Source organism: Alexandromys fortis, unplaced genomic scaffold (assembly GCF_014885135.2).
Source record: "Alexandromys fortis isolate MF-2015 unplaced genomic scaffold, M_Fortis_MF-2015_v1.1 scaffold_125, whole genome shotgun sequence".
Classification (NCBI taxonomy): Eukaryota; Metazoa; Chordata; class Mammalia; order Rodentia; family Cricetidae; genus Alexandromys; species Alexandromys fortis.
Window position 1 is genome coordinate 581,913 of NW_026068026.1, and position 26,172 is coordinate 608,084.

Below are 26,172 nucleotides of genomic sequence, written 5' to 3' on the forward strand. Positions count from 1 at the left end.
AGCAGGTCATTCAGTTTCGGAGGCTTTGGCATTATCTGGGTGTGAAGTTACCTGGAGGAGAGGGTGGAAAAGGACCTCTGAAAAGATTTGAGGGAGAACACTTCTGAAGTGGGGTAGAGGTTAGACAAGGAGGTGATGAAAAGCTTTAGTTCTACTTAAAATACTTGGAGAAATACAGATCCGGGAGGGCATGAGGCAGCAAGGGCAAGGCCAAGAGAAGGCTGGGATGTGGGGCAGGGCTGGTGTTTGTGGTTCCTTGGTTACTTTCACACTGGGATTGCAGTCAGAAGCGCGAGGGTTTGAAACCATGCTCACTGTTTCATAGCTGTGTGGCTGTGGGAAAACAACGAGACCTCTCTGAGCTTCCTCATTTATAAAGCGAGGATCAACACACTTACCTCGTAGGATTATCATAGCCATTGCTTTATGTTTTTATTTTTATTAGGGGAGTGTATGTAGTGTATGCATGTGTGTGTGTGTGAAAATATGTGTGTGAGAGTGAGCTTTCACATTTATCCACCTGCAGAGGCCAAAGGAGGATGTCTGTGTCTTCCTCTGTTGCTGGCCACCTGTTCCCATTGAGACAGTCTCTTCACCTGAAGCTCACCATCGTGACTAGTGGTGCCCTGGGATCTACCTGTTTCTGCCTCCCAGTACTAAGGTCACAGATACACACAGCCCCTGGCCAGGTTTTCTGTGGGTGCTGGAGATATGAACTCAGGTCCTCATGCATGCACAGCAAGGGATCTTACTGCGTCACCTCCCAGCCTCTGTTTCTATCTTATTTTAAATTTACTTTTATTTATTTGTGGGGTGGGGCACACATGCCAGGGCATGCCAGTGCAGGTCAAAGAACAGTCTGCAGGAATAAGCTTTCTCCTTCCACCAAGAGAGTCCCACGGATGGAACTCAGACTGGGTGGCAGATGCCTTTATCCACTGAGCCATCTCACCAGCTCCTGTTTGTTATTTTTTTGAGATAAATTTTTGGTCTGTGTCCCGGGCAGGTTTATAACTCACTGTGTAGTCCAGGGTGGCTCAAGTTCAAATTTGAGAGTAACCTTCATGCCTTCGCCTCTTGAGTGGGATTATGGGTGTGTTCCCCTAGGCCCCAAGTAAACTCCTGATAACATTGAAAGTTAGCTGAACACACCCTGTGGTATACACCCTGTTAATCCTAGTACTCAAGAGGCTGAGGCAGAAGGATTGAAAGTTTGAGACCATCTTAGACTCCACAGAGATATCATGCCTTAAAAAAAAAGTGGGTAAGGGATTACTGGAGAGATGGCTCAGAGATTAAGAGCACTGGTTCCAGTTCCAGGGAATCAGCTGCCCTCTTCTGGTCTCCACACGCACTAGGCATGCACAAGAACACATAAATACATACATGTAAACACACAATCACACACATAATATTTTTAAAGTAGTGATACACACCTTTAATCCCAGCACTTGGGAGGCAGAGGCAGGCAGATCTCTGTGAGTTTGAGTCCAGCCTGGTCTACAGAGCAAGTTCCAGGACACCCAGGGCTACACAGAGAAACTCTGTCTTGAAAAACAAAAACTACAACAAAAAACAAGTAAAGGATGTTATTTTTATGTACTTTGTCCCTGCACAAGTGAAATTTGGAAGGGCTAAGCACTTGGCTCTCTTATGGATGGTTTTGTCTAAACCACGAAACCTCTAATGTTTACTTCTCCTCAATATCTATTTATCCAACAAACATAAAAAGTAGCTTGTGTTTCAGAGACTCTCTTTGGAATTGGGGATTTGGAGGGGATATTGTTCTGGGGGAATTCTACATCAGGGTAGTGATATGCAACTGGAGAGGCCCAGGCAGAGACAACAGTGGCCATCAGAAGTGAGATTTTCTAGCAGGGGCATGGTTGCCATGGTTATATTTATAGCACTTGGATGATTGGAGGCCATGTGTGAGTCCCAGGCTAGCCTGGGCTACCTAGCAAGGTCCTGTCAGAAATGAACAAGGGGCTTTTATCAGCTCTGTGCTGATTTTCTTACTTTCCAATAAAGATCTCTTATTCTGCACTACAGGGTAGGGTGTGGTGCACACTCTAATCCCAGCATTTAGGAGACAGAGCTCTGTGGGTTCCAGAACAGTCAGAGCGACACAGTGAAACCCTGCCTTAGAACAAAATAAAAAACAAAACAAACCCCCACTACATACAAACAAAACAAAACAAAAATGATATGTAGCCCAATTGACCTCGAACTTTTGGTGATCCCCTCCTTGCTTGACTAAGTTCTGAGATTACAGATGTTACCACCACAGGTAGCTGATGAAAATCTTAAGATAAGCACTTAGAAGATGCATTCAGGAAGATTGCCCAGGCTATGTGGAGCTACTGGGTTACATACAAAACAGAAAACCCCAAAACAAGCCGGGCGGCGGTGACGCACGTATTTAATCCAGCACTCGGGAGGCAGAGGCAGGCGGATCTCTGTGAGTTCGAGGCCAGCCTGGTCTAGAAGAGCTAGTTCCAGGACAGGAACCAAAAGCTACGGAGAAACCCTGTCTCGAAAATCAAAAAAAAAAAAAAAAAGAAAGAAAGAAAGAAAGAAAGAAAGAACCCAAAACAACAAAAAAAGAGCTTGAAATTGTCTTGGAGTTGTGAGCCCAGACAAGAATTAGGAAGTAATGAAATCATAATATATGTCATAGCCCATCGCAGAATGGCAAAAGCACCCATTTCTTAGCTGCTGATTATCTTTTACCCTCACAGACACAAGAGCCCCACCCTTCTTCCCTCTGTACTCCATTGCTTCTTTCCTGCCTGGGTTCCCAGGCATCCCTTAGCTTCAGCACTTGGAGAGCGCCCCCCATTTTACACATCCAGTGCTTTCTGGAATCAACCACCAGGGAGAAGGGAGGATGGGAGGGGCCAGGCTGGCTGTATTGTTATATATTTAACGCCCTTTAGCTGGGTGCCTGGCTCTAGGCAGCGTGGCTAGAGATCGTTGGTGAAAAACATTGGTCTGAGATAGACATGCTTTGATTCTGTTTCTGGCCACTGGGTAGGAGAAACACGGATGTGCAATTACAGCTAAAGAATTAAAGAAGAGCCAGGCGGTGGTGGCACATACCTTTAATCTCAGCACTTGGGAGGCAGAGGCAGGCGGATCTCTGTGAGTTCGAGGCCAGCCTGGTCTACAGAATGAGTTCCAGGACAGGATCCAAAGCTACAGAGAAACCCTGTCTCAAAACAAAATAAAACAAACAAGCAAAAACAAAAGAAAAAGAAAAAAGAATTAGGGTGCATTCTTCCTTAATAACATTGGAAACTATATAATTACAAATCTAATACATTTTAACTGTTAGCAAAGTTACAAAGAAGAGCACACAGAAGGTGCCAAAAATCAACCTTATTTTACCATTCTAAAAAAGAATAGTTATTTGATGTTTGTTTCTCTTTTTGCTGTTGTTGTTCTTTAGTTTGTTTATCATTTTGTTTGTTTTTTTGTTTTGTTTTGTTTTTGTTTTTGTTTTCCCCAAGACAGGGTTTCTCTGTAGCTTTGGGGCCTGTCATGGAGCTCACTTGGTTTTAGGATTTTGTTTAACCTTTAAGTTCTTTAAAAGCATTTAAGTTACAGTTTTTTTTTTCAAGACAGGGTTTCTCTGTAGCTTTGGAGCCTGTCCTGGCACTAGCTCTGTAGACCAGGCTGGCCTCGAACTCACAGAGATCTGCCTGCCTCTGCCTCCCGAGTGCTGGGATTAATGGCGTGCGCCACCACCGCCCAGCTTAAGTTACAGTTTTAACTTTATTCTGTGTGTGTGTGTGTGTTTGTGTGTGTGTGTGTAGGCATGTGTTGTGTGCCACAGCACCCAGGAGGTCAGGAATCAGTCCTCATCTACGATGTGAGTTCCGGGAATCAAACTCAGATGTTCACACTTAGTGTGCGTGCCTTTACCTAATGAATCTCCTGTTGCTTCCCCGCCCCACTTTGAGACAGGGTCTCCTTCGTGCTAGGCTGACTTCAGGCTCACAGTGATTCTTCTGTTGCAGCCTCCAGGAGGTCTGAGTTTGAAGGCATGGCCCACTCTGCCCAGGATTCCATTCCTTCTTGGCATATGTATATATAGATTTTAGTAAAATTATATCATAAGCTCTCTCTATATGCATTTGTATATTTTTGGAAGGTGCTAGAAATTAAGTCCCGGGCCTTGCACATGTTAAACTTGCACTCCACCGATGAGCTACACTCAACGGCCCACCAGATACTTTAATTTACATAACTTTTTATCATTTTACAATTGCTTTCATTTTTATTTGTTTGTTTGTTAGTTTATTCAAGGCAAGTTTATTACTTCTCTACTATAGCCTTCTTCTTTCAGAAACACACCACTGCCAGTTTCCGTGGACACTTTCAAAAACTTTATATACACTGACAACCAAGTACTGCAGACATTGTATTCACTTAGTCTCAAGTACATATGTACAGGTACACATTATATACATTTCCAGTGAAGCCCATATGTACATGCCTGCTGTCTTAGTCAGGGTTTCTATTGCTGTGACGAAACACCATGACCAAAAGCAAGATGAGGAGGGCAGGATTTGGCTTACACTGTCACACAGCTGTCCATCACTGAAGGAAATCAGGACAGGAGCTCAAACAGGGCAGGAACCTAAAGGCAGGAGCTGATGCGGAGGCCTGGGAGGGATGCTGGTTACTGGTTTTTCCCTTTGGCTTGCTCAACCTGCTTTCTTATAGAGCTCGGGACCACCAGCCCAGGGGTGGTACCACTCACAGTGGGCTGGGCCCTTCCTTTCTCAACAACCACTAATATAAAAACTGCCCTAGAGGCTTCCCTACACTTGGATCTTATGGAGGCATTTTCTCCATGGAGGCTTGTTCCTCTCAGATGACTGTAGCTTATATCAAGTTGATATTAAACTAGCCAGCACACAGACATTTTTGTGCATATATAAGCATAGTATACATACTATTTTGTGCTTTTGAAAAAATTACCATTGAGCCTTGGAAATTTTTCCCTATCAGCATGTAAAATTCATTTCATTCAACATGTAAGCAACTGCGTAAATTGTTATCTGGGGTCATTCTAGGAGACCTCTCTCCTGTGTGCTGATACCTCTATCGTGTTGAAAATAAGGATATTAATCTGTTTATTTAAAAACTTCAGATTTTCTGGGCTGGGTGTGTTATCTCACACCTTTAACCTCAGCAGTACCGAGGCAGAGGCAGGAGGATCTATGAGTTCAGGGCCAGCCTGGTCTACATAATGAATTCCAAGTTAGCTAGGCCTACATAGTGACTGTCTCAAAAACTACAAACAATAGGGCCCCTAGCAGTAGGACAAAGATCTATTACTGGGGCATGAATGTTGGAGCCCATTCCCTATGGTGGGATACCTTGCTCAGCCTTAACACAGGAGGGAGGGGGTTGGGGGATGGGTGAGAGGGATAACTGTGGTTGGAATGTAAAATGAAGAAAAAATAAATAGCCGGGCGGTGGTGGCACATGCCTTTAATCCCAGCACTTGGGAGGCAGAGGCAGGCGGATCTCTGTGAGTTCGAGACCAGCCTGGTCTACAAGAGCTAGTTCCAGGACAGGCTCCAAAACCACAGAGAAACCCTGTCTCGAAAAACCAAAAAAATAAAAAATAAAAATAAATAAATAAATAAATAAATAAATAAAAACAACAAAAACATTAGATTTTTTGGTTTTAAAAAGAGGTCTTTTAGCCAGGCGGTAGTGGTGCAACATGCCTGTAGTCCCAGCCTCAGGATGCAGAGGAGGTGGATCTCTGTGAGTTTGAGGCCAGCCTGGTCTACAGAGTGAGTTCTAGGACAGCCAGGACAAAGAAACCCTGTCTCAAAAACCAAAACAAAACCAAAACCAAACAAAACAAAAAACCCTCTTATTTTGGAAGAAGTTGTTGTTGTTGTTGTTCAGACAGGGTCTCACTATGTATCCACCTGCCTCTGCCTCCCGCTTGCTGGGCTTAAAGGTGTGTGCCACTACCACCCTGTACAACTGCAGAAGTTTTAAGTCATAAAACAAAACAGCAACAACAAAAACCAGACCTTAAAATCAGTGTTGCACAGTAGCTCCCACCTGCAACCCCAGCCCTCTGGAGACTGAGCCAGAGGGCTTGCCATGAATGCTGGCTAGCCTGGGCTACAGCCTGCAACCCCAGCCCTCTGGAGAATGAGACAGAGGGATTGCCATGAATGATGGATAGCATGGGCTACAGAAAAAAAACCAAAACCACTGAAGATAGAGTCGGGGGGTTTGCCATGAATGTTGGTTAGCGTGGGCTATAGTGCAAAGTCCTGTACCCCTCAAACTATCACATGAAATAAAACCCATACTGACCGAGAATAACTATTAGTCTGGTTTTCTATGCAAGATCTATATACACATACAGCCATATACTGCATATTCCATGTTTATGTACATATATATTTACAGAAGTAAAACCATTCTCTTTTTTTTCCTTTCATTTTTGTTTTTTTGGAGACAGGATTTCTCTGTGTAATAGCCCTGGCTGTCCTAGAACTCACTTCGTAGACCAGGCTCTCCTCAAACTCACAAGCTCCATCTGTCTCTGCCTCCCGAGTGCTGGGATTAAAGACATGTACCACCGCCGCCCTACTGAACCCTTCTTTTATAGACTTTATTTTGCATTGGTGTTTTTATTTCGCACTGCACACACACCCGTTTTTGTTCTTTTGGTTTAGCCGTATTTGTGTTTACTTTCTCTTGTCACTGTGTGTTCTTCTGTAATATCTTCTTGTAGACAAATTTTTAGGGGGTGGCAGCTTACAAAAAAACAACGTGGAAATGACTTATTAATTATGAAAGCTTGGGCTGGAGAGATGGCTCAGTGGTTAAGAGCATTGCCTGCTCTTTCCAGAGACCATCTGTAATAAGGTCTGGTGCCACTGAGACAGTAGGGATGTTCTATCGGGAACTCACCAAGGCCAGCTGGACTGGGTCTGAAAAAGCATGGGATAAAACCGGACTCGCTGAACATAGCGGACAGTGAGGACTACTAAGAACTCAAGAACAATGGCAATGGGTTTTTGATCCTACTGCACGTACTGGCTTTGTGGGAGCCTAGGCAATTTGGATGCTCATCTTACTAGACCTAGATGGAGGTGGGTGGTCCTTGGACTTCCCACAGGGCAGGGAAACTTGATTGCTCTTTGGGCTGACGAGGGAGGGGGACTTGACTGGGGGAGGGGGAAGGAAATGGGAGGCAGTGGTGGGAGGAGGCAGAAATCTTTAATAAATAAATAAATAACAAAAACATAAGGTCTGGTGCCCTCTTCTGGCCTGCAGGCATACACACAGACAGAATATTGTATACATAATAAATAAATCAATATTTTTTAAAAAATTATGAAAGCTTGGCCTATAGCATAGGCTTGTTCCTAACGAACTCTTATAATTAAATAAACCCATTTCTATTAATCTATGTTTTATCATGTGGCCTTTTACCTTTCTTTGATTCCGTATGTCTGATTCCCTCCGTGTCTTTTTTCTTTTCTTTTTTTTTTAATTTATTTATTATGTATATAGTGTTCTGGGTACCAGATCTCCTTGTAGATGCGTGTGGGTCATCATGTGGTTGCTGGGAATTGAACTCAGGACCTCCGGAACAGCAGTCAGTTCTCTTAACCTCTGAGCCATCTCTCCAGCCCTCCCTCCTTGTCTTGTTGGTCTCTCCTCTGCACCCCTACTTCCTCTTTCTGCCTGAAAGTTCCACCTATACCTCCTGCCTAGCTATTGGCCTTTCAGCTCTTTATTAAACCAATCATAGCAATATATCTTCACACTGTGTACAAATATCCCACAACATCATCTATATTTTTATATTTTTAGTTTAATCAGTAACTCTTCTATTTCTGGTTCTTTTATTTCCTCCTTCTCCTTCTTCTTCTTCCTCCTCCTCTAGAGACGGTGTCTCGTAGCCTATGCTGACCTTGAACTTATTGTGTAGCTCTTATTAGCCTTGAATGGGCATCCTCCTGCCTCCACCTCACCAGTGCTGGGATGCCAAGTATGCACCGTCATGCTGGCTTTCATGTTTGTTTCCTTTCTGTCGGGCTCCCTGTCTTTGTTGTTGTTGTTGCTTTTGTTTTTTGTTTGTTTGTTTGTTTGTTTTCTAAGACAGGGTTTCTCTGTGTACCTCTGGCTATCCTGGAACTCTATAGACCAGGCTGGCCTTGAACTCACAGAGATCCACCAGCCTCAACCTCCCCAGTGCTGGGATTAAAGGCAGGTGCTGCCAGGCCTGGCCTGTATCTGTTTTCTAAAGCTGTTCTATGTATATACTCCTGCCCTCCACAAGGCTTAGTTTTTGTTACTGTACTCCCCACCTTTTGTCTTTCCTACTTTCTCCTCCCCTCCCACACCCCCAGAGAACTGTACTCAGTGCTCAGGAAATGACCAGGAGGCAGGAGGCCTTTGTCCCACACCTTACCCACAAGCTGAGCCCCAGCTCACACACTATTTGGTAGAATTCAGCTTGGGGTAGGAGCTGGGTGTACCATGCTAGCTTTGATTCCATTGTAAGGAATGGAGCAAGAGAGCAGTTGCCCCGGAGGGACCAGAGCAGATGCTGTCTGGCCAAAAAAGATAGCAGGACCAAACTTACACTCAACACTCATGGGGGTTGGAGATATAAAGGCCTGAGACAGCCTGCTGACCACTCAGGAGCATGCTACCAAGACGGTGAGCTCAGCCTGCATTGATACTCCTAGGTGTGGCTTTATCTGTCTTCACCGTGTCTCCCACACACCGAGTGCACATCATACCCACCGTGGCCACGAGCATTGTCAGGAGGTGTACTACTTTCAGGACTCAAGTGGACTTCATGGTCATGAGCGGGGAGGGTACCGACTGTCCATTGCAGCTCATACACGAGGTGCTCTGAGTGACACTCTGTCCGTAGTCCCTGGTACACAGACCACATATGAGCTCATCTGTCATTTATCTTTTAAAAAATGCAATCTCATAGACTGTGTGTGTGTTGCTTTGCTTGTGACTTGAACTCAGGGCCTACTAGGTAAGCACTCTACCACCGTGCTGTGTCCCCACTCCCATGGTGGACATCAGTTTTGTTTTCTGAGACAGGTTTCTCTGTGTAACAGCCCTGGAACTTGCTCTGTAGACCAGGCTGGTCTCAAACTCACAGAGATCCGCCTGCCTCTGCCTCCCAAATGCTGGGATCAAAGGTGTGCACTACCCCTGCTTGACAATAGACATCATTTTTATTTTTTCAGTTGATCACTCTTGGACATGGCAACGTATGGACACCAACCTCCCTTTGTTTGTTCTGTGTTTTTCTAGATAGGGTCTCACTATGTATCCCTGGCTATGGTGGAACTCACTCCGTAGACCATGCTGGCCTTGAACTCACAGAAAGCCTGCTTCTGCCTCTCCGGACTGGGGTCAAAGGCGTGCACCACTGTACCTGGCTCAACATCACTTGTTTTAATGGAGTCGTAACCTCCTCCTTTTCTTCTTTGATAAAGTTACATGCATTTATTTGTGTGTGTGTGTGTGTGTGTGTGTGTGTGTGTGTGTGTGTGTGTTGGGGTTGGCATGCCACATGCTGTGGAGGTCAGAGGACAAGTTATGGGAGTCAGTTCTCTCCTTTCCACCAGGTGAGTCCTGGGGTCAAACTTAGGCCACGTGTGGCAGTTAGAAGTCTCACCTGCCGAGACATTTTGCCAGTTATTCCTTTTCCCTCTCCCCTCCTCTCCTTGTCCTTTATTTTCTTTCTTTCTGTGCTGAGGATTGATGGGGGCTCAGAGCCTTATGTGTGCCAAACACACACTCTCTGAGCCACAGTCCAGCTTGTCATTGTTCGGTGTTTGACTTTCTTCTGTGTTTTTCTTGAAGACAAACCACTAAAGTGAACTTTTAAAATATCGATCTTTAATCACTTTGGTAAGTGTTTTGCAAACTGCATTCCTAGTACTGGACTCTTGGTATAGAATATAAATATTTAAGCACTTAATGGAATAGAATGACTTGCTAAAATCAGTTTATCACACCCCACTAAGGACTTCCTTCCTCAGCTCTCTTCCTCTGTGAATTCTGCTTCCTGGCTCTACTCTTTTTAAGTGTAACTTACTATTTTGGTGATAGGATCAGACCCAGGGCCTTGCCCATGTTCAGCAGGGTTCAGCTGCAGGCCCCACTCCTCAGCCCAGCTGCTTGGGCGTTAGGTGTATTGATTTGGAGATCCCAAATAAATATTTCTAGCTAATTTTAACCAAATGACAGATTCAATTTAAAATATTAATTTTGGTTCGAAGTCTTCGACTTTGACGTCGTTATGCAGCTGAGGATAACCTTGAGTTTTTGATCCTCCTGCATCTACCTCCCTAGTGCTAGGATTATAGGCGTGAGCTCCCACGCCTAGTTTATCCCGTGCTGGCAATCAAATCCAGGGCTTCGAATATGGTAGGCAGTCATTCTACCAACTTGCATTTCCAGACCTTTTTAAAAATTAATTTTATTGTTATTATTTTTTTAACATATATGGGAACTTTGTTTACATGTCTGTGTGCTTTGTGCATGCCTGGTGTCAGCTACCACATGGGTGCTGGGAATTGAACCCAGCAGTGAGTGCTACCACTGAACCATCTCTCTAGCCCCAAAGACTATATATATGTGTGTGTGTGTGTGTGTGTGTATTTATAAATATATATGTATATCCATATATATTTATTTTTTGAAACATGGTCTTACTATTTAGCCTTGCCTGGCCTAGAACTCACTACATAGACAAGACAAGGCTAGCTTCAAACTTCCAGAGATCCTGATACTTCTGCCGGGATTAAGGTATGCACTACCATGTCTAGCCTGTAGCTTTTCTGTTTTATTTGTTTTAAGATTTTTATTTATTAATTTTACAGTGTTCTGCCTGCAAATATGCCTGCAGGCCAGAAGAGGGCACCAGATCTCATTATAGATGATTGTGAGTCACAGTGTGGTTGCTAGGAATTGAACTCAAAACGTCTGGAAGAGCAGTCAGTGCCCTTAACCGCTGAGCCATCTCTCCAGCCTGAGTCTGTAGCTTTTAATATCTAAAAATAGAAATGTTTCTCCTTTGTGAAAAGATATATAAGGAAAAGGATATATATTATTGTGCCAGGCAGTGGTGGCGCATGCCTTTAATCCCAGCAGAGGCAGGCGGATCTCTGTGAGTTCAAGGCCAGCCTGGTCTACAGAGTGAGTTCCAGGACAGCTAGGGCTATACAGAGAAACCTTGTCTTGAAAAACAAAACAAACAAAAAAGATATTATTATGTCATCTTTGAAAGTAATTTATATATTTTTTTTAAAAAAATATTTATTTATTTATTATGTATACAATATTCTGTCTGTGTGTATGCCTGACGGCCAGAGGAGGGCGCCAGACCTCTTTACGGATGGTTGTGAGCCACCATGTGGTTGCTGGGAATTGAACTCAGGACCTTTGGAAGAGCAGGCAATGCTCTTAACCACTGAGTCATCTCTCCAGCCCCCAGTAATTTATATTTTTTCTTGAGAATATATACATGTATACAATTCAACATAATCACACCTATCCCTCATACCCTCCTCCACTCCCCTGTTGGTCCCCAGATGAGTCCCGCACATCTTTTTGTTGGTGGTGTGGTAAGTTCAGTTAGTCCTGGCCCCATGGCGCATGGGAAAACCTGCCAGTAAGAGAGCCTCTTAAAAGACATGCGATTCTCCCTTCCCCAGCGGCCACCGACTGCCCCAACTGCTCGTTAAGGCTGGGTCTGGAGTGCCTCCCCCACCTGTGCTGGAGTGCCTGGCTTGAGCTCCTATGGGTCTGGTGGTGGCAACTAAAGGTGTGTGAGTTCCTGAGCGACACTTGTCATGTCCAGAAAACAGCGCTGCACCCGCTTGCTTCTCCCTGTCCTTCAGCCTGTGCACCTGTCTCCTCATCCTCGAGGTTCCCTGAGATTGGAATGTGTGCTTGTGTTTGTGCGCTGGCGTGTGTGTGTGCATGCACATGCGTATGTGTGCATGCATGTGTGTGCGTGCGCATGTGTGTGTGCACGTGTGGGTGTACATGCATGTGTGTGCGTATGTGTGTGTGCATGTGTATGTGTGTGTGTGATAAAAATGTCCCACTTAGGGCTGCGATGTGTAGGCAGGAGCTGATAAATACAACCCATTTAGGGATGAGCATCCAGTTCCCTTGTCTTAGTACTTTGACTGATTACACACCTGTGCATTGACTGGTGCCCACTGTATAAAGACTCTCTCTGGCCAATGTTGGCCACAGCCCAGGTCTATAGGGATGAATATAAGTATTCAGAATGCAGCTGAAAACACGTCCATTGAGCAAAATAACGACAGTTGGTTTCACCCGAGGGCAGTGGTTCTCAACTTTCCTACCATGGCCACCCTTTATTACAGTTCCTCACACTGTGGTGACCCCCAACCAGAAAATTATTCATTGCTACTTCGTAATTGTAATTTTGCTGTTATGAATCATAATGTAAATATCCAATACGCAGAATAACTGATATGTGACCCTCAAAGGGATTTTGACATACAGGTTAGGTACCACTGCCCTGGGGTCTCATTGTGAAGCTCTGTCCGTCCTGGAACTTGCTCTGTAGACCAGGCTGTGTACCTGGTGACAGCTGTGTCCCCAATGCAGCAGTGGGCACATGTTACCTGGCAGGTCAGAACTGTAACATAGAGGTTCAATACACTGACATGTTTTCTCCTCCAGAAGCCCCCAGGGAGTCTTTTAGCAGGAAAACTAGCTAGCAGGGAGGAAGTTTCCTGGTGGGTTGGGGTTGATTTCTGTATGTCCTGTAATCAAAGTACGTGGCATCTTCAGCTATAGAGTATGTAGCTATGAGACAGTAGAACATATTAAATGAAATACTTTTACGTTGAATGATATAGAGCTGGAGCGATGGTTCAGTGGTTGAGAGCATACACTGCCTTGCAGAGGACTCGAGCTCTGTTCCCAGCACCTATGACTGACAGCTCTAAAGCCCCTAACTCCAGCTCAAGGGACCTAACGCCCTCTTCTGGACGATTTGAGCACCTGCCCCCCATGTGCACATACATACATACACATGTAATTAACAAAATAAAACAAGTCTTTTTATTTTTTTAATATTTATTTATTTATTATGTATACAATATTCTGTCTGTGTATATGCCTGCAGGCCAGAAGAGGGCACCAGACCCAATTACAGATGGTTGTGAGCCACCATGTGGTTGCTGGGAATTGAACTCAGGACCTTTGGAAGAGCAGGCAATGCTCTTAACCTCTGAGCCATCTCTCCAGCCCCCAAGTCTTTCTATTTTTATTTATTTTTTGAGACAAGGTTTCTTGTGTAGTCCCTAGCTGTCCTGGAATTCACGCTGTAGAATTTAGAAATCCTCCTGCCACTGCCTCCCAAGTGCTGATATTACAGGGCTACATCATGAGTTACAGGCCAGCCTGGACTATATCATGAGTTACAGGCCAGCCTGGGCTACATCGTGAGTTACAGGTCAGCCTGGGCTACATCGTGAGTTATAGGCCAGCCTGGGCTACATTATGAGTTACAGGCCAACCAGAACTTCACAGTGAGACTCTCTCTCAACAATAAACACCAAAAAGCTAAAATAACAAATAAACACCAGCACTAATGACAAAGCGTAAAGAATAAAACGTGTCTCCCCCGTTTCTCTTTCCAGAGTAACACGGTGTGCACGTGCTGAACTGGAGAGAGTGTGTACAGCTGTCTGTCTGACTCTGGCTGAGCTACCTTCCTTTTGGGGGACGGGGTGGGGCTTTTGTTAATTTGTTAAAGTTCATCTCCCAAACTCTGCCACGGGTGGACCTAGGGGCTCACATTTCAGATGGACACATGTGGACTCCAATAAAACAATTTAACAGATAACACTGATTGGCAGGGAGGCACAGCTGGAGAACCTGTCACTGACCCTAGATATGATTAGAAATTATTTGACTGAGGCTGGAGAGATGGCTCAGCAGTTAAGGGCACTGGTTGCTCTTCCAAGAGGTCCTGAGTTCAATTCCCAGTAACCATATGGTGACTCACAACCACCTGTAATGAGATCTGGCGCCCTCTTCTGGCCTACAGGTGTACATGCAGGTAGAACACTACATAATAAATCTTTTATTTTTATTTATTTGTTTGTTTGTTTGTTTGTTTGTTTGAGGGTTTCTCTGTAGCTTTGGTGCCTGTCCCGGAACTAGCTCTTGTAGACCAGGCTGGCCTCGAACTCACAGAGATCCACCTGCCTCTGCCTCCCGAGTGCTGGGATTAAAGGCGTGCGCCACCGCCGCCCGGCTAAATCTTTTTTTTTAAATATTTATTTATACAATATTCTGTCTGTGTATATGCCTGCAGGCCAGAAGAGGGCACCAGACCCCATTACAGATGGTTGTGAGCCATCATGTGGTTGCTGGGAATTGAACTCAAGACCTTTGGAAGAGCAGGCAATGCTCTTAACTCTTAACCTCTGAGCCATCTCTCCAGTCCCCAATAAATAAATCTTAAGAAAAGAAAGGAATCACTTTTAAAAATAAAATAAAGCAAGCTTAGCCTTCTGAATTATATACATTCTGCAGCACATGACCTAGGCTGGCCCATTACTTGTGGGTCTGAGGCCCTGCTCCAGTTTGTCTGTCGCCAGTCCTGAGGGCATCATGGCAGACAAGTGCTCTCCCAAGCCATGTTCCTTACCGGGCATCCCCATTTCTGATGTCATATATTTCTTTCGAAACGAGGGAACTGTGCCTGTATCTGCACAGAGGCCTGTAGGCCCATATTTCTGTATGGTGTGTGTGTGTTTCCTCACACCCCAGAGAACAGTCTACACCTGTGTAACCAATTTTGCATATTTAAAAAAAAAGTTTATGAGCCAGGTGGTGGTACAAGCTTTAATCCCACCATGCAGAAGGTAGAGGCAGGTGGATCTTGTGAATTCAAGGCCAGCCTGGTCTACAGCGCTAGTTCCAGGACAGCCAAGGCTGCTACAAAAAGAAACCCTGGTTTGAAAAAGAAAAAAAAAGTTCATGGATAAGTGTTTTGAATGTATGTGTGTGTTTTGCACATGAGTGTATTGCATGTATGTGAGTATTTTATACGTATTTGAGTGTATTGCGTGTTTGTGTTTTACACATGTGTGAGTGTATTGCACATGCTGGGAGAGGCCAGGAGAGACCACCAGATCCCATGGAACAGAGTTAAGGACTCTTGTGAGCCGCTGTGTGGCTGCAGGGACTTGAACGCAGATCATCTACAAGAGCAGTATATGCTCCATCTGCTGAGCCATCTCTTCAGCCCCCTTCTTAGTGTATCTTGAAGTTCTGTAAGAGACGTACAGCTCTGCAGAGAAAGAAACTTTTAAACTTTGAGGTTCTTTTCACTGATAACAATTCCTCCCTCTCCATTTTCCCCAGGAAGGTGTTTGGGGTTAGTGGAGTGCTGGGATCTGACATCCAGATGAGGACCCCTTACACTGCAAGGCACTCCCTAGTGACCCAAGCACACAGCACCCCTCCCGCTGTCAGATTTGAACCGCTTCTCCCGGCAGGGGCTCCGGAGTAGGACGCCCTCTGCAGGCTGACGGAAAGGCCTGCGGGTCCCTCTTCCATCTCACACTCCCTGCTGATGGCTGTGTTCCTTCCCCTCCAGGGAAAGCCGTATGTCTTTGACCGTGTATTCCCCCCAAACACGACTCAGGAGCAAGTTTATCATGCATGTGCCATGCAGATCGTCAAAGGTGAGAGACGTCTGTCCTGAGTGTATTTCCCCGTGCTCGCCACCCCCCACACACCAGATCTCTTTCTCTGCCTTCTCTTCCAGATGTCCTTGCTGGCTACAATGGCACAATTTTTGCTTATGGGCAGACGTCCTCAGGGAAAACACATACCATGGAGGTGAGAGTTCTGACTGGGGGCTTGAGGGGTGCTAGGAAGGCTCACAGAAGATCAAAGAATCGTTGCTGGGGACAATCGGGACTCGAGGGTGGGCTGAATCAGAGGCAGAAGGGTCTGGAGGATGAAATGAGCAGTGTGGTAGGGAGGATTAGAGGAACCCCTTTAGGCACCCACTTTCCCTCCCTCTTGTGACCCCGGTTGTCCTCCTTTGATCCAGAGAAGCACCAGCAATGGAAATCCAAAGGCTGCTCAGTTATCAGCTTCCATTCGAAGGCAGACATGGCGGTGACCATCTCCTAACTGAGGGTGCTCTTCGTGTCCCTCTTCACCTCTGTGTCCCCTGCCCACCTCGGCGTTGTCTCGTCCCGAGCCTTACTCTGCTATGCCTTGACTCCCCAGGGCAAGCTGCACGACCCTCAGCTGATGGGAATCATTCCTCGGATTGCTCGAGACATCTTCAACCACATCTACTCCATGGATGAGAACCTGGAGTTCCACATCAAGGTGATCAGCACACGACTCCTGGGGACCCAGAGATGGAAAAGCCTAGAGTGAACCAGCTAAAGCGCTACTCCCCACTCTGGTTATCTCAACTTCTTCCCGAGATGTCCTCTCCTGCACTTTCCCAACCACTGCCCTCCTTGAGATAATCACATTGGTTGGGATTCCTGTGTCAGATTTAAGATCACCCCCTCTCAGGGCTCAGAGGTTAAGAACGCTGGTTGCTCTTCCAGAGGACCCGGGGTTCAATTCCCAGCACATACCTGGTGACTCACAACCCTCTCTAACTCCAGTTCCCGGGGATCTGATGGGCTCTTCTCACACCATGCATGCATATGATGAACAGACATGCAGACAGACAAAACACTCTTGCACATAAAAATAAAATTAAAACATCAACAACAGAACATCTCACATCATCCACTTTCTTCCCGACCAGGTTTCTTACTTTGAGATTTACCTGGATAAGATCCGAGACCTTTTGGATGGTGAGTACTAGGGCTCAGTGGGTAAAGGCCTGTGAGGAGCCTGAGGACAGAGAGACCACCTTTAGCTGGAGTTTGGTTGTGGTTGGGCATCCAGGACATATCTCTTCACACCAGAGGCCTAAGCTCTGCTCCTCCACAGGGTTTCAGTCAGGGATGGGAATGCTAGCCTGGAACCCTAGCTACTCAGAGGCTGAGGCAGGATTGTGAGTTTTTTTTTTTTTTTTTTTTGTTTTTTTTGAGCGCTCCCTCTTGGCAGCTTAGCGAGATTGTGTCTCTAAAGGAAAACAGATGAAAAGGGGTGGGATGGAGGTGAGGAGTGGAGCCTGCCTAGCAAGAGAGAGGCCTTACTTCAAACCCTAATTAATAGAACAAAAACAGAGACGGGACGAGGAAGGGGGGAATATAGGGCAGGAGGTCAAAGGCTTTCCTAGCAGGAAGTCTGTGTTCAGTCCCCTTGCTACAGAATAACAATTCCCCAAAGCTTGGGGGAGTCAGGAGACGAGCTAGCTTAAGGCTCAGCCCTTAACTGTACGGAGGCAGAAAAGAGACACAGTCTCCTGAGGAGGGGAGGAAGGGTACTTCCCTGTGAACATGGCCTCTGGAGTGTGTGTGTGTGTGTGTGTGTGTGTGTGTGTGTGTGTCCCGCCGTGAAGTCTTCATGCCTGCAGGGTATCTAGGGGTGGGTCCAGGTGTGCTGGCCTCACTCACCCTGCTCTGTCTTGATTCAGTGACCAAGACAAACCTGTCTGTGCACGAAGACAAAAATCGGGTGCCGTTTGTCAAGGTAAGATCAGGCTGGGCTCTTGCCTATGCTACTGGGGCGCCAAGAACCTGTGTAAGGGAGAACGGGCTGGCGACCCAGATGGTGGATGAGCGAGAGGTGCCCAAAGGGGCTTGGAAGTCTCCCAACAGGTCACTTGGGTGGTATGCGGGCAGCTTAATCTAAAGATCAAAACATATGGTCCCTGCAATTTTCCTCCGACAGGGTTGTACCGAACGCTTTGTGTCCAGCCCAGAGGAGATTCTGGATGTGATCGATGAAGGGAAGTCAAACCGCCACGTAGCTGTCACCAGTGAGTGGGGAGATGACGGGCTCTTGGGTCTGGAGGTCTTCTGGCTTCTCTTCTGTGCCCACCGGGGGCAAGCGGGAGGAGTAGGGGTCTCCTGCCTGTGTAACCCGCTGCCCAGGAGATGCCACAGCAGGGATGGTCCTAGGGGCCCTTTCTCTCTCGGGGTGTGTGTGTGTGGTGGAGTGGCAGCCCGAGGGCACATGGCCAAGGGCTGCAGCTCCGCAGGGGTTGGTAGGTAAAGGACCTTGCTTCCCTGCTCCTGCAGATATGAACGAGCACAGCTCTCGGAGCCATAGCATCTTCCTCATCAACATCAAGCAGGAGAACATAGAGACGGAGCAGAAGCTCAGCGGGAAGCTGTACCTTGTGGACCTGGCCGGGAGCGAGAAGGTCGGGAATTTGGGGAAGGTGGGGGGTGGGCTGAAAAGAAATCCTTGGGGGAAGGTTTGCCTTTTAAAAATTAAATTTGAGCTAGCCGGGCGGTGGTGGCGCACGCCTTTAATCCCAGCACTCAGGAGGCAGAGGCAGGTGGATCTCTGTGAGTTCAAGGCCAGCCTGGTCTACAGGATGAGTTCCAGGACAGCCAGGGTTATACCAAGAAAGCCTGTCTCAAAAAGCCAGAAAACAACAACAACAAAAAAAAGCAAAACAAACAATAAAAACAAAAATTAAATTTGAAAAAAAAAAACCCACATTTGGCCATTAGTGGTGGTGATACTCCTTTCATCCCAGCACAACACGGGAGGAACAGGCAGATAGTACGTCCCCCCACCCCATGGCACAGTAATAAGCAAATTTTTTTTTTTTTTTTTTGGTTTTTCGAGACAGGGTTTCTCTGTGGTTTTGGAGCCTGTCCTGGAACTAGCTCTGTAGACCAGGCTGGTCTCCAGAGATCCACCTGCCTCTGTCTCCCAAGTGCTGGGATTAAAGGTGTGCACCACCACCGCCCGGCTATAAGCAAATATTTTTACCACTAAACTAATTCCCAGGGAAGTGGCTCAAAGGTGCAGCACTTGCTGTGCAAGCCTGGGGACCTGAGCTCAGATCTCCCAAGTCACATAAGGCCAGGCAGGTGCCCGGGTCTGCAATTCTAGGGCTCCTACAGTTAGGGGGAGCTGCTGTGCGCGGAAGAAGCTGCTGTGTGCATAGTGAGCAGCCAAGGGACCCAGCCTTAAAGTGACGACCAACACCTGAGGTTGTCCTTTGACCCCACACACGCTATGACATACACCTGACCACACACATGCCGTGACATACACCTGAGGTTGTCCTCTGACCACACACATGCCGTGACATACACCTGACTGCACACATGCTATGACATACACCTGACGTTGTCCTCTGAATGCACACATGCTGTGACATACACCTGATCACATGCATATTGTGACATACACCTAACTACACACATGCTATAATATATACCTCAGGTTGTCCTCTGACCACACACATGCCATGACATGTTATGCTTTCCCTTAGCCTGTCACATATCATACCATAGACATACATGCGCGCACACACACACACACAAAGGCACACACACATTTATAATCCAGAGCTGGGAGCATACTTCTTTGGTAGAGTGCCATCTTAGCAGGAATAAGACCTCACAGTTGATGTCTCTCTAGCAGTGTAAAGCAGGGCGTACTGCTGCATGCCTGTTATCCCAGCACTTGAGGGATGGCAGTAGGAAGATCAGACGTTCAAGTTCATCATTAACAACATAGGAGTCTGACTAGCCTGGACGAGTCACCTTGACTCAAACAAAACAAAACATCAGGCTGGGGGATTGCTAAGGTGCTAACTTTGCCAGCAGAAGGACCCGAGTTCAGTATCCAGCAGCCATGTAAAAACCTGAGCATGGTGGTGCATGCCTGTAGTTCCAGCACCGGGGAGGTGGAGACAGGTCCTGGGACACGCTGGCCAGCTAGCATAGCTAACCAGAACATTCCCTGTCCCATCAAGAGACCTTGACTAAAAAAAAAAAAAAGGAGAGATGGCTCAGCGGTTAAGAGCATTGCCTGCTCTTCCAAAGGTCCTGAGTTCAATTCCCAGCAACCACACATGGTGGCTCACAACCTTCTGTAATGAGATCTGGTGCCCTCTTCTGGCCTTCAGGCATACACGCAGAAAGAATATTGTATACATGATAGATAGATAAATAGATAGATAGATAGATAGATAGATAGATAGATAGATAGATAGATAGATAGATATTTTAAAAAGCAAGGTGACAATTTCTGAAGAGCAACACCCAAGTTGACCTCTGACCTTTGCACATCTGTGCACCTGCAAAATCACGTCTGTAACCCTGAAGTCAGGCCGGAACAAGGTGAACATGAGTATCAAGCCAGCCCGGGTTACATAGTGAGTCTTGGGGCCCTCACTCCCAAACAATCCAGCTGGTTTAGTTTTCTCTCAAAACTTGAGTTTCTCTCAAAAACTCTCCTTCACTGTCGCTACTGCCACGTTCTAGAACATTTTTATTACCCAATGGTTACTTCCCATTTTCCCCACCCACCCATCCCTGCAAACCACTGGTTTACCCTCTGGCTTTGAATATCTCATATAAATGATAGTATATAACCTATCTATACTATCATGGTCAGGGCGTCTGCAAGAGAGTTCACGGGAATGCAGGAAGGGTCTTCCTGGTCCTGGCTGAGCATCCCTCTTTATCCTCTTCCCTACTTCCTCCCTCTTTTTGGGGCTTGGCTCTTCCAAGTGGAAACAGTGTTTCGGCTCTTCCCGATATGCTTGTCTGGTAACTCCCTGACAGGTCAGCAAGACCGGAGCAGAAGGGGCTGTGCTGGACGAGGCAAAGAATATCAACAAGTCGCTGTCGGCCCTGGGAAACGTGATCTCTGCCCTGGCTGAGGGCACTGTAAGTGTTCCCTAGGTCACCGTCACCCCTCAACCTTCCCCATCTCATGCCCCAATCCGTGGCTGTTCAGTCCCCAGGGAGAATCGCTAGCCTCTGTTACCCTGCTGAAAGAGTGTTTCTCATTCGTGGTCTGTCTCCTGCTCTAGAAAAGCTATGTGCCGTACCGTGACAGCAAAATGACGCGGATTCTTCAGGACTCCCTGGGAGGAAACTGTAGGACCACCATGTTCATCTGCTGCTCACCGTCCAGCTACAATGACGCGGAGACAAAGTCTACCCTGATGTTTGGGCAGCGGTCAGTGTCGGGGTCCCCAGAGGGGTCCCAGGTCATATCCCTTACCATCCCCACCCCGTCACCAGAGAACAATGTGAGTCTCATCTTTGCTTCTTTTCTCTTCAACTCAGGGCAAAGACTATTAAGAATACTGCCTCAGTGAATCTGGAGCTGACGGCTGAGCAATGGAAGAAGAAATATGAGAAGGAGAAGGAGAAGACCAAGGCCCAGAAGGAGACCATCGCAAAGCTGGAGGCCGAGCTGAGTCGGTGGCGCAATGGTTAGAGAGGGACCCCCATGGGAGTAGAGGCAGCCGGTGGTACAATGGTTAGAGAGGGACCCCATGGCAGTAAGAGGCAGTGTTTGTGCAATGGTTAGAGAGGGACCCCATGGGAGTAGAGGCAATGGTGGCGCAATGTTTGGAGAGGGACCCCATGGGGGTAAGAGACAGTGGTGGCGCAATGTTTGGAGAGGGATCCCCTGCACCCACCCTCCCATGGGAGGTAAAGTAAGATGTGTGGCTTAGGAACAGCCTAGTCTGGGAGTGTTTAGGGCCAGCAACAATCTCTAGGAAGCGAGACTGTGTTTCTGGAAATGCAGAGGAACAGTTGTGAAGAAACTGATTATCTACCAAGATCCTCCAAAGATGGAGGGGCCTGAGGGCCTGCAGATCCTGGCTCTGAGGACTTGGGGAGAATGGATTTAAGCATGTGGCTGTCTCTTCTCCACCTGTAGCCACTTTTCTCAGTGCTGTGTGACATGGCACCTAGGGGAAGCAACTTAAGGGTGAGGGGATCTACTCTGGCTCACAGTCTGAGGGTGCAGGAGCCTGAGGTGGCTGCCCACGTGGCACCTGCAGTCAGGAAACAGATGAGAGCTGGTGTTCCACTTGTGACTTCCTTTTCATCTGGACACCAGTCATGGAATGGTGCTACCACATTTAAGGTGGTCCTGACCAGTGCTGCCCACGTTTAAGGCGGACCTGCCCGGTGCTGCCCACGTTTAAGGTGGGGATCTGCCCACTTGAACTAACTCAGTATGGAAACGCCCTCATAGACATCCAGAGCTTTGTCCCATAGGTGATGCTGGATGCTGTTAAGTTGGTAATATCAGCCATCACACTGTCTTTTCTTTCCTTCTGTCCCTGTCAGGAGAGAATGTGCCTGAGACCGAGCGCCTGGCTGGGGAGGACTCAGCTCTGGGAGCTGAGCTGTGTGAGGAGACTCCTGTGAATGACAACTCATCCATCGTGGTCCGCATCGCACCCGAGGAGAGGCAGAAGTATGAGGAAGAGATCCGCCGCCTCTACAAGCAGCTTGACGACAAGGTGCAGGCAGTTGGGCAGGGTGACGCAAGCTCGCTTACAGTGGCAGGACGGCTCAGCGGCAGGGACAGGTGCTTGCTGCCAAGCCCGATGACATAAAGGAGAGAACCGACCCCCACAAGTTGTTTTCTAGCCCCACATGAGCATCGGGGCACACACATGCGCACATGCACACACCACACAAACACAAGCATACTGTAATTTTTTTTAAAATTTATTTATTATGTTTACAACATTCTGCCTCGATGTATGCCCGCACACCAGAGAAGGGCGCCAGATCTCAGTACAGATGGTTGTGAGCCACCATGTGGTTGCTGGGAATTGAACTCAGGACCTCTGGAAGAGCAGCCAGTGCTCGCTCTTAACCTCTGAGCCATCTCTCCAGCCCCTGTAATTTTTTTTAAACATTGCTTTGTGCCACCATTATGATGTGGAAAATAAGTTTTAAAAACAGAAGAAAATGGAAGAGACTGATCAACTCTTATCTAGAGATAACGCTGCTAATATCTTACTGTTCTTTGTGCATTCTGTAACTGAGGTATACAGGAGAAGTGATTTGCATCTTATTTTCCTTTCTTATAGATAGTCTCATATTTTAGGTGAGGCCCAAACTCTTGGTTCTCCTGGCTCAGCCTCCTAGGTGCTGCTGGGGTTACCATCCTGACCAGTTCGGGTTTTTTTAGTTGGCATTACATCACATAGTTTTAACAATTCTTCATAACAATATCTGTTTAGGGCTAAGGGTCTAGCTTAGTTGGTAGGGCACCTGCCTGGCGTACACAAAGAAAGCCCTAAGTCCAATCCTCAGTACCATATAATACCAAGCATGGTGGCACATGCCTGTAATCCCAGCACACAGTGGAGGCAGCATATCAGAACATTGAGGTCACCCTCAGCCACGTAGGAAGTTTGAGGCCAGCCTGGGAACTGTCTGAGAAAGTTTCTTTTAAATAGATGTCTGAGAATTCATTTATCAGAATGTATTTGGTTGTTATGGATAAACATTTGCTTTTGAGACTGGAGAGATGGCTCAGCAGTTAAGAGCACTGCCTGCTCTTTCAGAGGATCTGGGTTTGATTCCCAGCACTCACATGGCAGCTCACAACTTTCTGTAACTCATGTTTTAGGAGATCTGATGTCCTTTTCTGGCACTGCAGGTACACAGACATAGGCAGACATAGCACATATACATACATATATACAATAAAAATAATTATGTAAAAAGTAAACACTGTACACATACACACACACGCACACACACACACATATCCATCTATATATTTAGAGAGAGAGTTTGCTTTTGAACCAAGTGTGGTATTCCCGCCTATAAATCCAGCACCACAAGACTGAGACAGGAAGACAGGAAGATTGGGAATTTGAGTCCAACATAGTTCTAGGCCAGCCTGGACTACATGTTAGACCCTGTCTCAATACACACATGCACAGAGGTCCTGGTCAAGGTGGCACATGCCTATAATCCCAACACCTGTTAGGCTGAGACAGGGATCAGAGTTCGAGGCCATTTGCAGCTACATAGACATGCAGAGTTCAAGACCAGCCTTAGGTACATGAGACCCTGTCTCAAGAAGTACCCCAATTTTTCATTAGTTTTTTTAATGCTTTTAAATGATGTGGCCAGACTGGAATGCTATCGTGAGGGTTTAGGCTAAGGATGTGGACATGGAGACTTTTGCTGGGTACTGCCCTTGTCCCAAAGGAATGAATTGCAAAGCGAAGTTCTGCCTTCCTTTTGGTATGCAAGCTTCCCAACTCAAAGCAGCACTCTGATTTTTCTGTGATCTTGCTTCTTCCTCTGGTCCCGGCACTCTAAAATGGGCGAAGTAGCCCCTCACCATCCCCTCTCGCCTCTGACAGGACGATGAGATCAACCAGCAGAGCCAGCTCATTGAGAAGCTGAAGCAGCAGATGCTGGACCAGGAAGAGGTAACAGCTGGAGTGAGGGGCTGAGGATGTGGATGCTCAGTTGGCAGAGTGTGGTCTTAGCAGGCATGAAGCCGGGTGGTTGATCCCCAGCACAGAGTAAACCAGATGAGGTAGCACACACCTGTAATCTGCTGAGCGCCAATAATGGGGATAAAAGTTCAAGGTCATTCTTAGCTACAAAGACTTGGATACATGAAACTTTATCAAAAAAAAAAGTGGGTGGCATTCTACTTTATTGACTAATGACACATGGAAATCATTGTAATCTGGAAACTTAGGAGGTCAAGTTAGGAAGATCAGAGTTCAAGGCTAACACAGGCATTGGTGGTGCACACCTTTGATCCAAACACTTGGGAGACAGAGGCAGGTGGATCTCTGAATTCGAGTCCAGTCTGGTCTACGTAGTGAGTGAGTTTCGGGACAGCCAGACTACACAGAGAAACCCTGTCTCAAAAAAACAAACAAAGTAACTAACTAAAAAGAGTTCAAGCCTAGTTGTTGCTACATAGTAGCCAGCCAGGTTATTCTTGCCATCCAGACGATGGCGTCCAGGTGCTTTTCCATTTTGGATAATGAAGCCTGACGCTCACATCTCCCTGATTTGTACTTCAAGTGTGTGCCAGGCGAGTGTGGGTATTCAGCTCTCATAGACCTAGGGGCTCAAGAGGCAATCCCTGACCGAGTGTGTTCTCACACGCTCCGCCTCTTCCTCGAAGCTGCTGGTGTCTACTCGGGGAGACAATGAGAAGGTCCAGCGGGAGCTGAGCCACCTACAGTCAGAGAACGATGCTGCTAAGGACGAGGTGAAGGAAGTCCTGCAGGCCCTGGAGGAGCTGGCAGTCAACTACGACCAGAAGTCGCAGGAGGTGGAAGAGAAGAGCCAGCAGAACCAGCTGCTGGTGGACGAGCTGTCCCAGAAGGTGGTAAGTGGCTGGCAAGTAGCCCGAGGGCGCCCTAACCTGGGAACACCTCTGCTTCCCGCCACTGTGCGGTGCGGCTCCTCCTGCACAGGTGTCCAGTGTGCTGATGCCCTCCCTGCCCTGCCTCTGCAATTTGCCCTTCTCTCTTCCAGAGGCTTCTGCAGGGTCTGTATTCTCTCCATAGAAGCCCTCAGAGTCTTACATGATATGAGAGGCTCTGCTGAAGCTGGGAAGGGGAGCAGGAGGATGGCAATGGTAGTGACCTTAGGGGCTGTCCCTAGGCCACCATGCTGTCCCTGGAGTCTGAGCTACAGCGACTCCAGGAGGTCAGTGGACACCAGCGGAAACGGATCGCTGAGGTACTCAATGGGCTGATGAAGGACCTGAGCGAGTTTAGTGTCATCGTGGGCAACGGTGAGATTAAGCTGGTAAGTCAGGAGAGAAAGCGGTGTTGTTCAGGGTGCTCTTGCTCTGTGCGCTGGGCACTGGAGAGAGAGGCATGGTGGGACTGGGGTACTGAGGAAGGCAGCTCAAAGAGCCTTGAAACATCCCCTTCCCAGGGAGACTGAAGCAGGGAAAACAAGAGTTCTAGGGCAGCCTGGGCAAGCAAGATCCATTTTTTTTAAAGTTAACAAAAGAAGGGCTGTGCCTCAGATACAGAAATACAGAGAATTATAGAGCAACTGAGAAGACACACATACTACAGAGAGAGATTTCTGTGGCAAGATCTAGAGGTAACATGGGGAGCAGGGGATGACATCTATGCATAAGAAAATGACCTATTGGAGGCCGGGTGATGATGGTGCACGCCTTCAATCCCAGCACTCAGAA

General features: G+C 47.0%; 1 protein-coding gene across 4 annotated transcripts in view; it reads left to right on the forward strand.

Annotated features, from left to right (window-relative positions):
- Positions 1-26,172, forward strand: part of Kif5a (kinesin family member 5A) — a 46,319-nt gene that overhangs the window by 4,105 nt on the left and 16,042 nt on the right. For all 4 annotated transcript variants that reach the window (XM_050163952.1, XM_050163950.1, XM_050163951.1 and 1 more), the window contains exons 2-15: positions 15,692-15,779; positions 15,863-15,936; positions 16,336-16,440; positions 16,877-16,925; positions 17,654-17,709; positions 17,911-17,998; positions 18,261-18,385; positions 20,775-20,879; positions 21,026-21,174; positions 21,285-21,433; positions 22,305-22,480; positions 24,353-24,421; positions 25,138-25,344; positions 25,623-25,769. In XM_050163952.1, the coding sequence (XP_050019909.1) occupies positions 15,692-15,779; positions 15,863-15,936; positions 16,336-16,440; positions 16,877-16,925; positions 17,654-17,709; positions 17,911-17,998; positions 18,261-18,385; positions 20,775-20,879; positions 21,026-21,174; positions 21,285-21,433; positions 22,305-22,480; positions 24,353-24,421; positions 25,138-25,344; positions 25,623-25,769 (1,587 nt within the window). The remainder of the gene's footprint in view (positions 1-15,691; positions 15,780-15,862; positions 15,937-16,335; positions 16,441-16,876; positions 16,926-17,653; positions 17,710-17,910; positions 17,999-18,260; positions 18,386-20,774; positions 20,880-21,025; positions 21,175-21,284; positions 21,434-22,304; positions 22,481-24,352; positions 24,422-25,137; positions 25,345-25,622; positions 25,770-26,172) is intronic.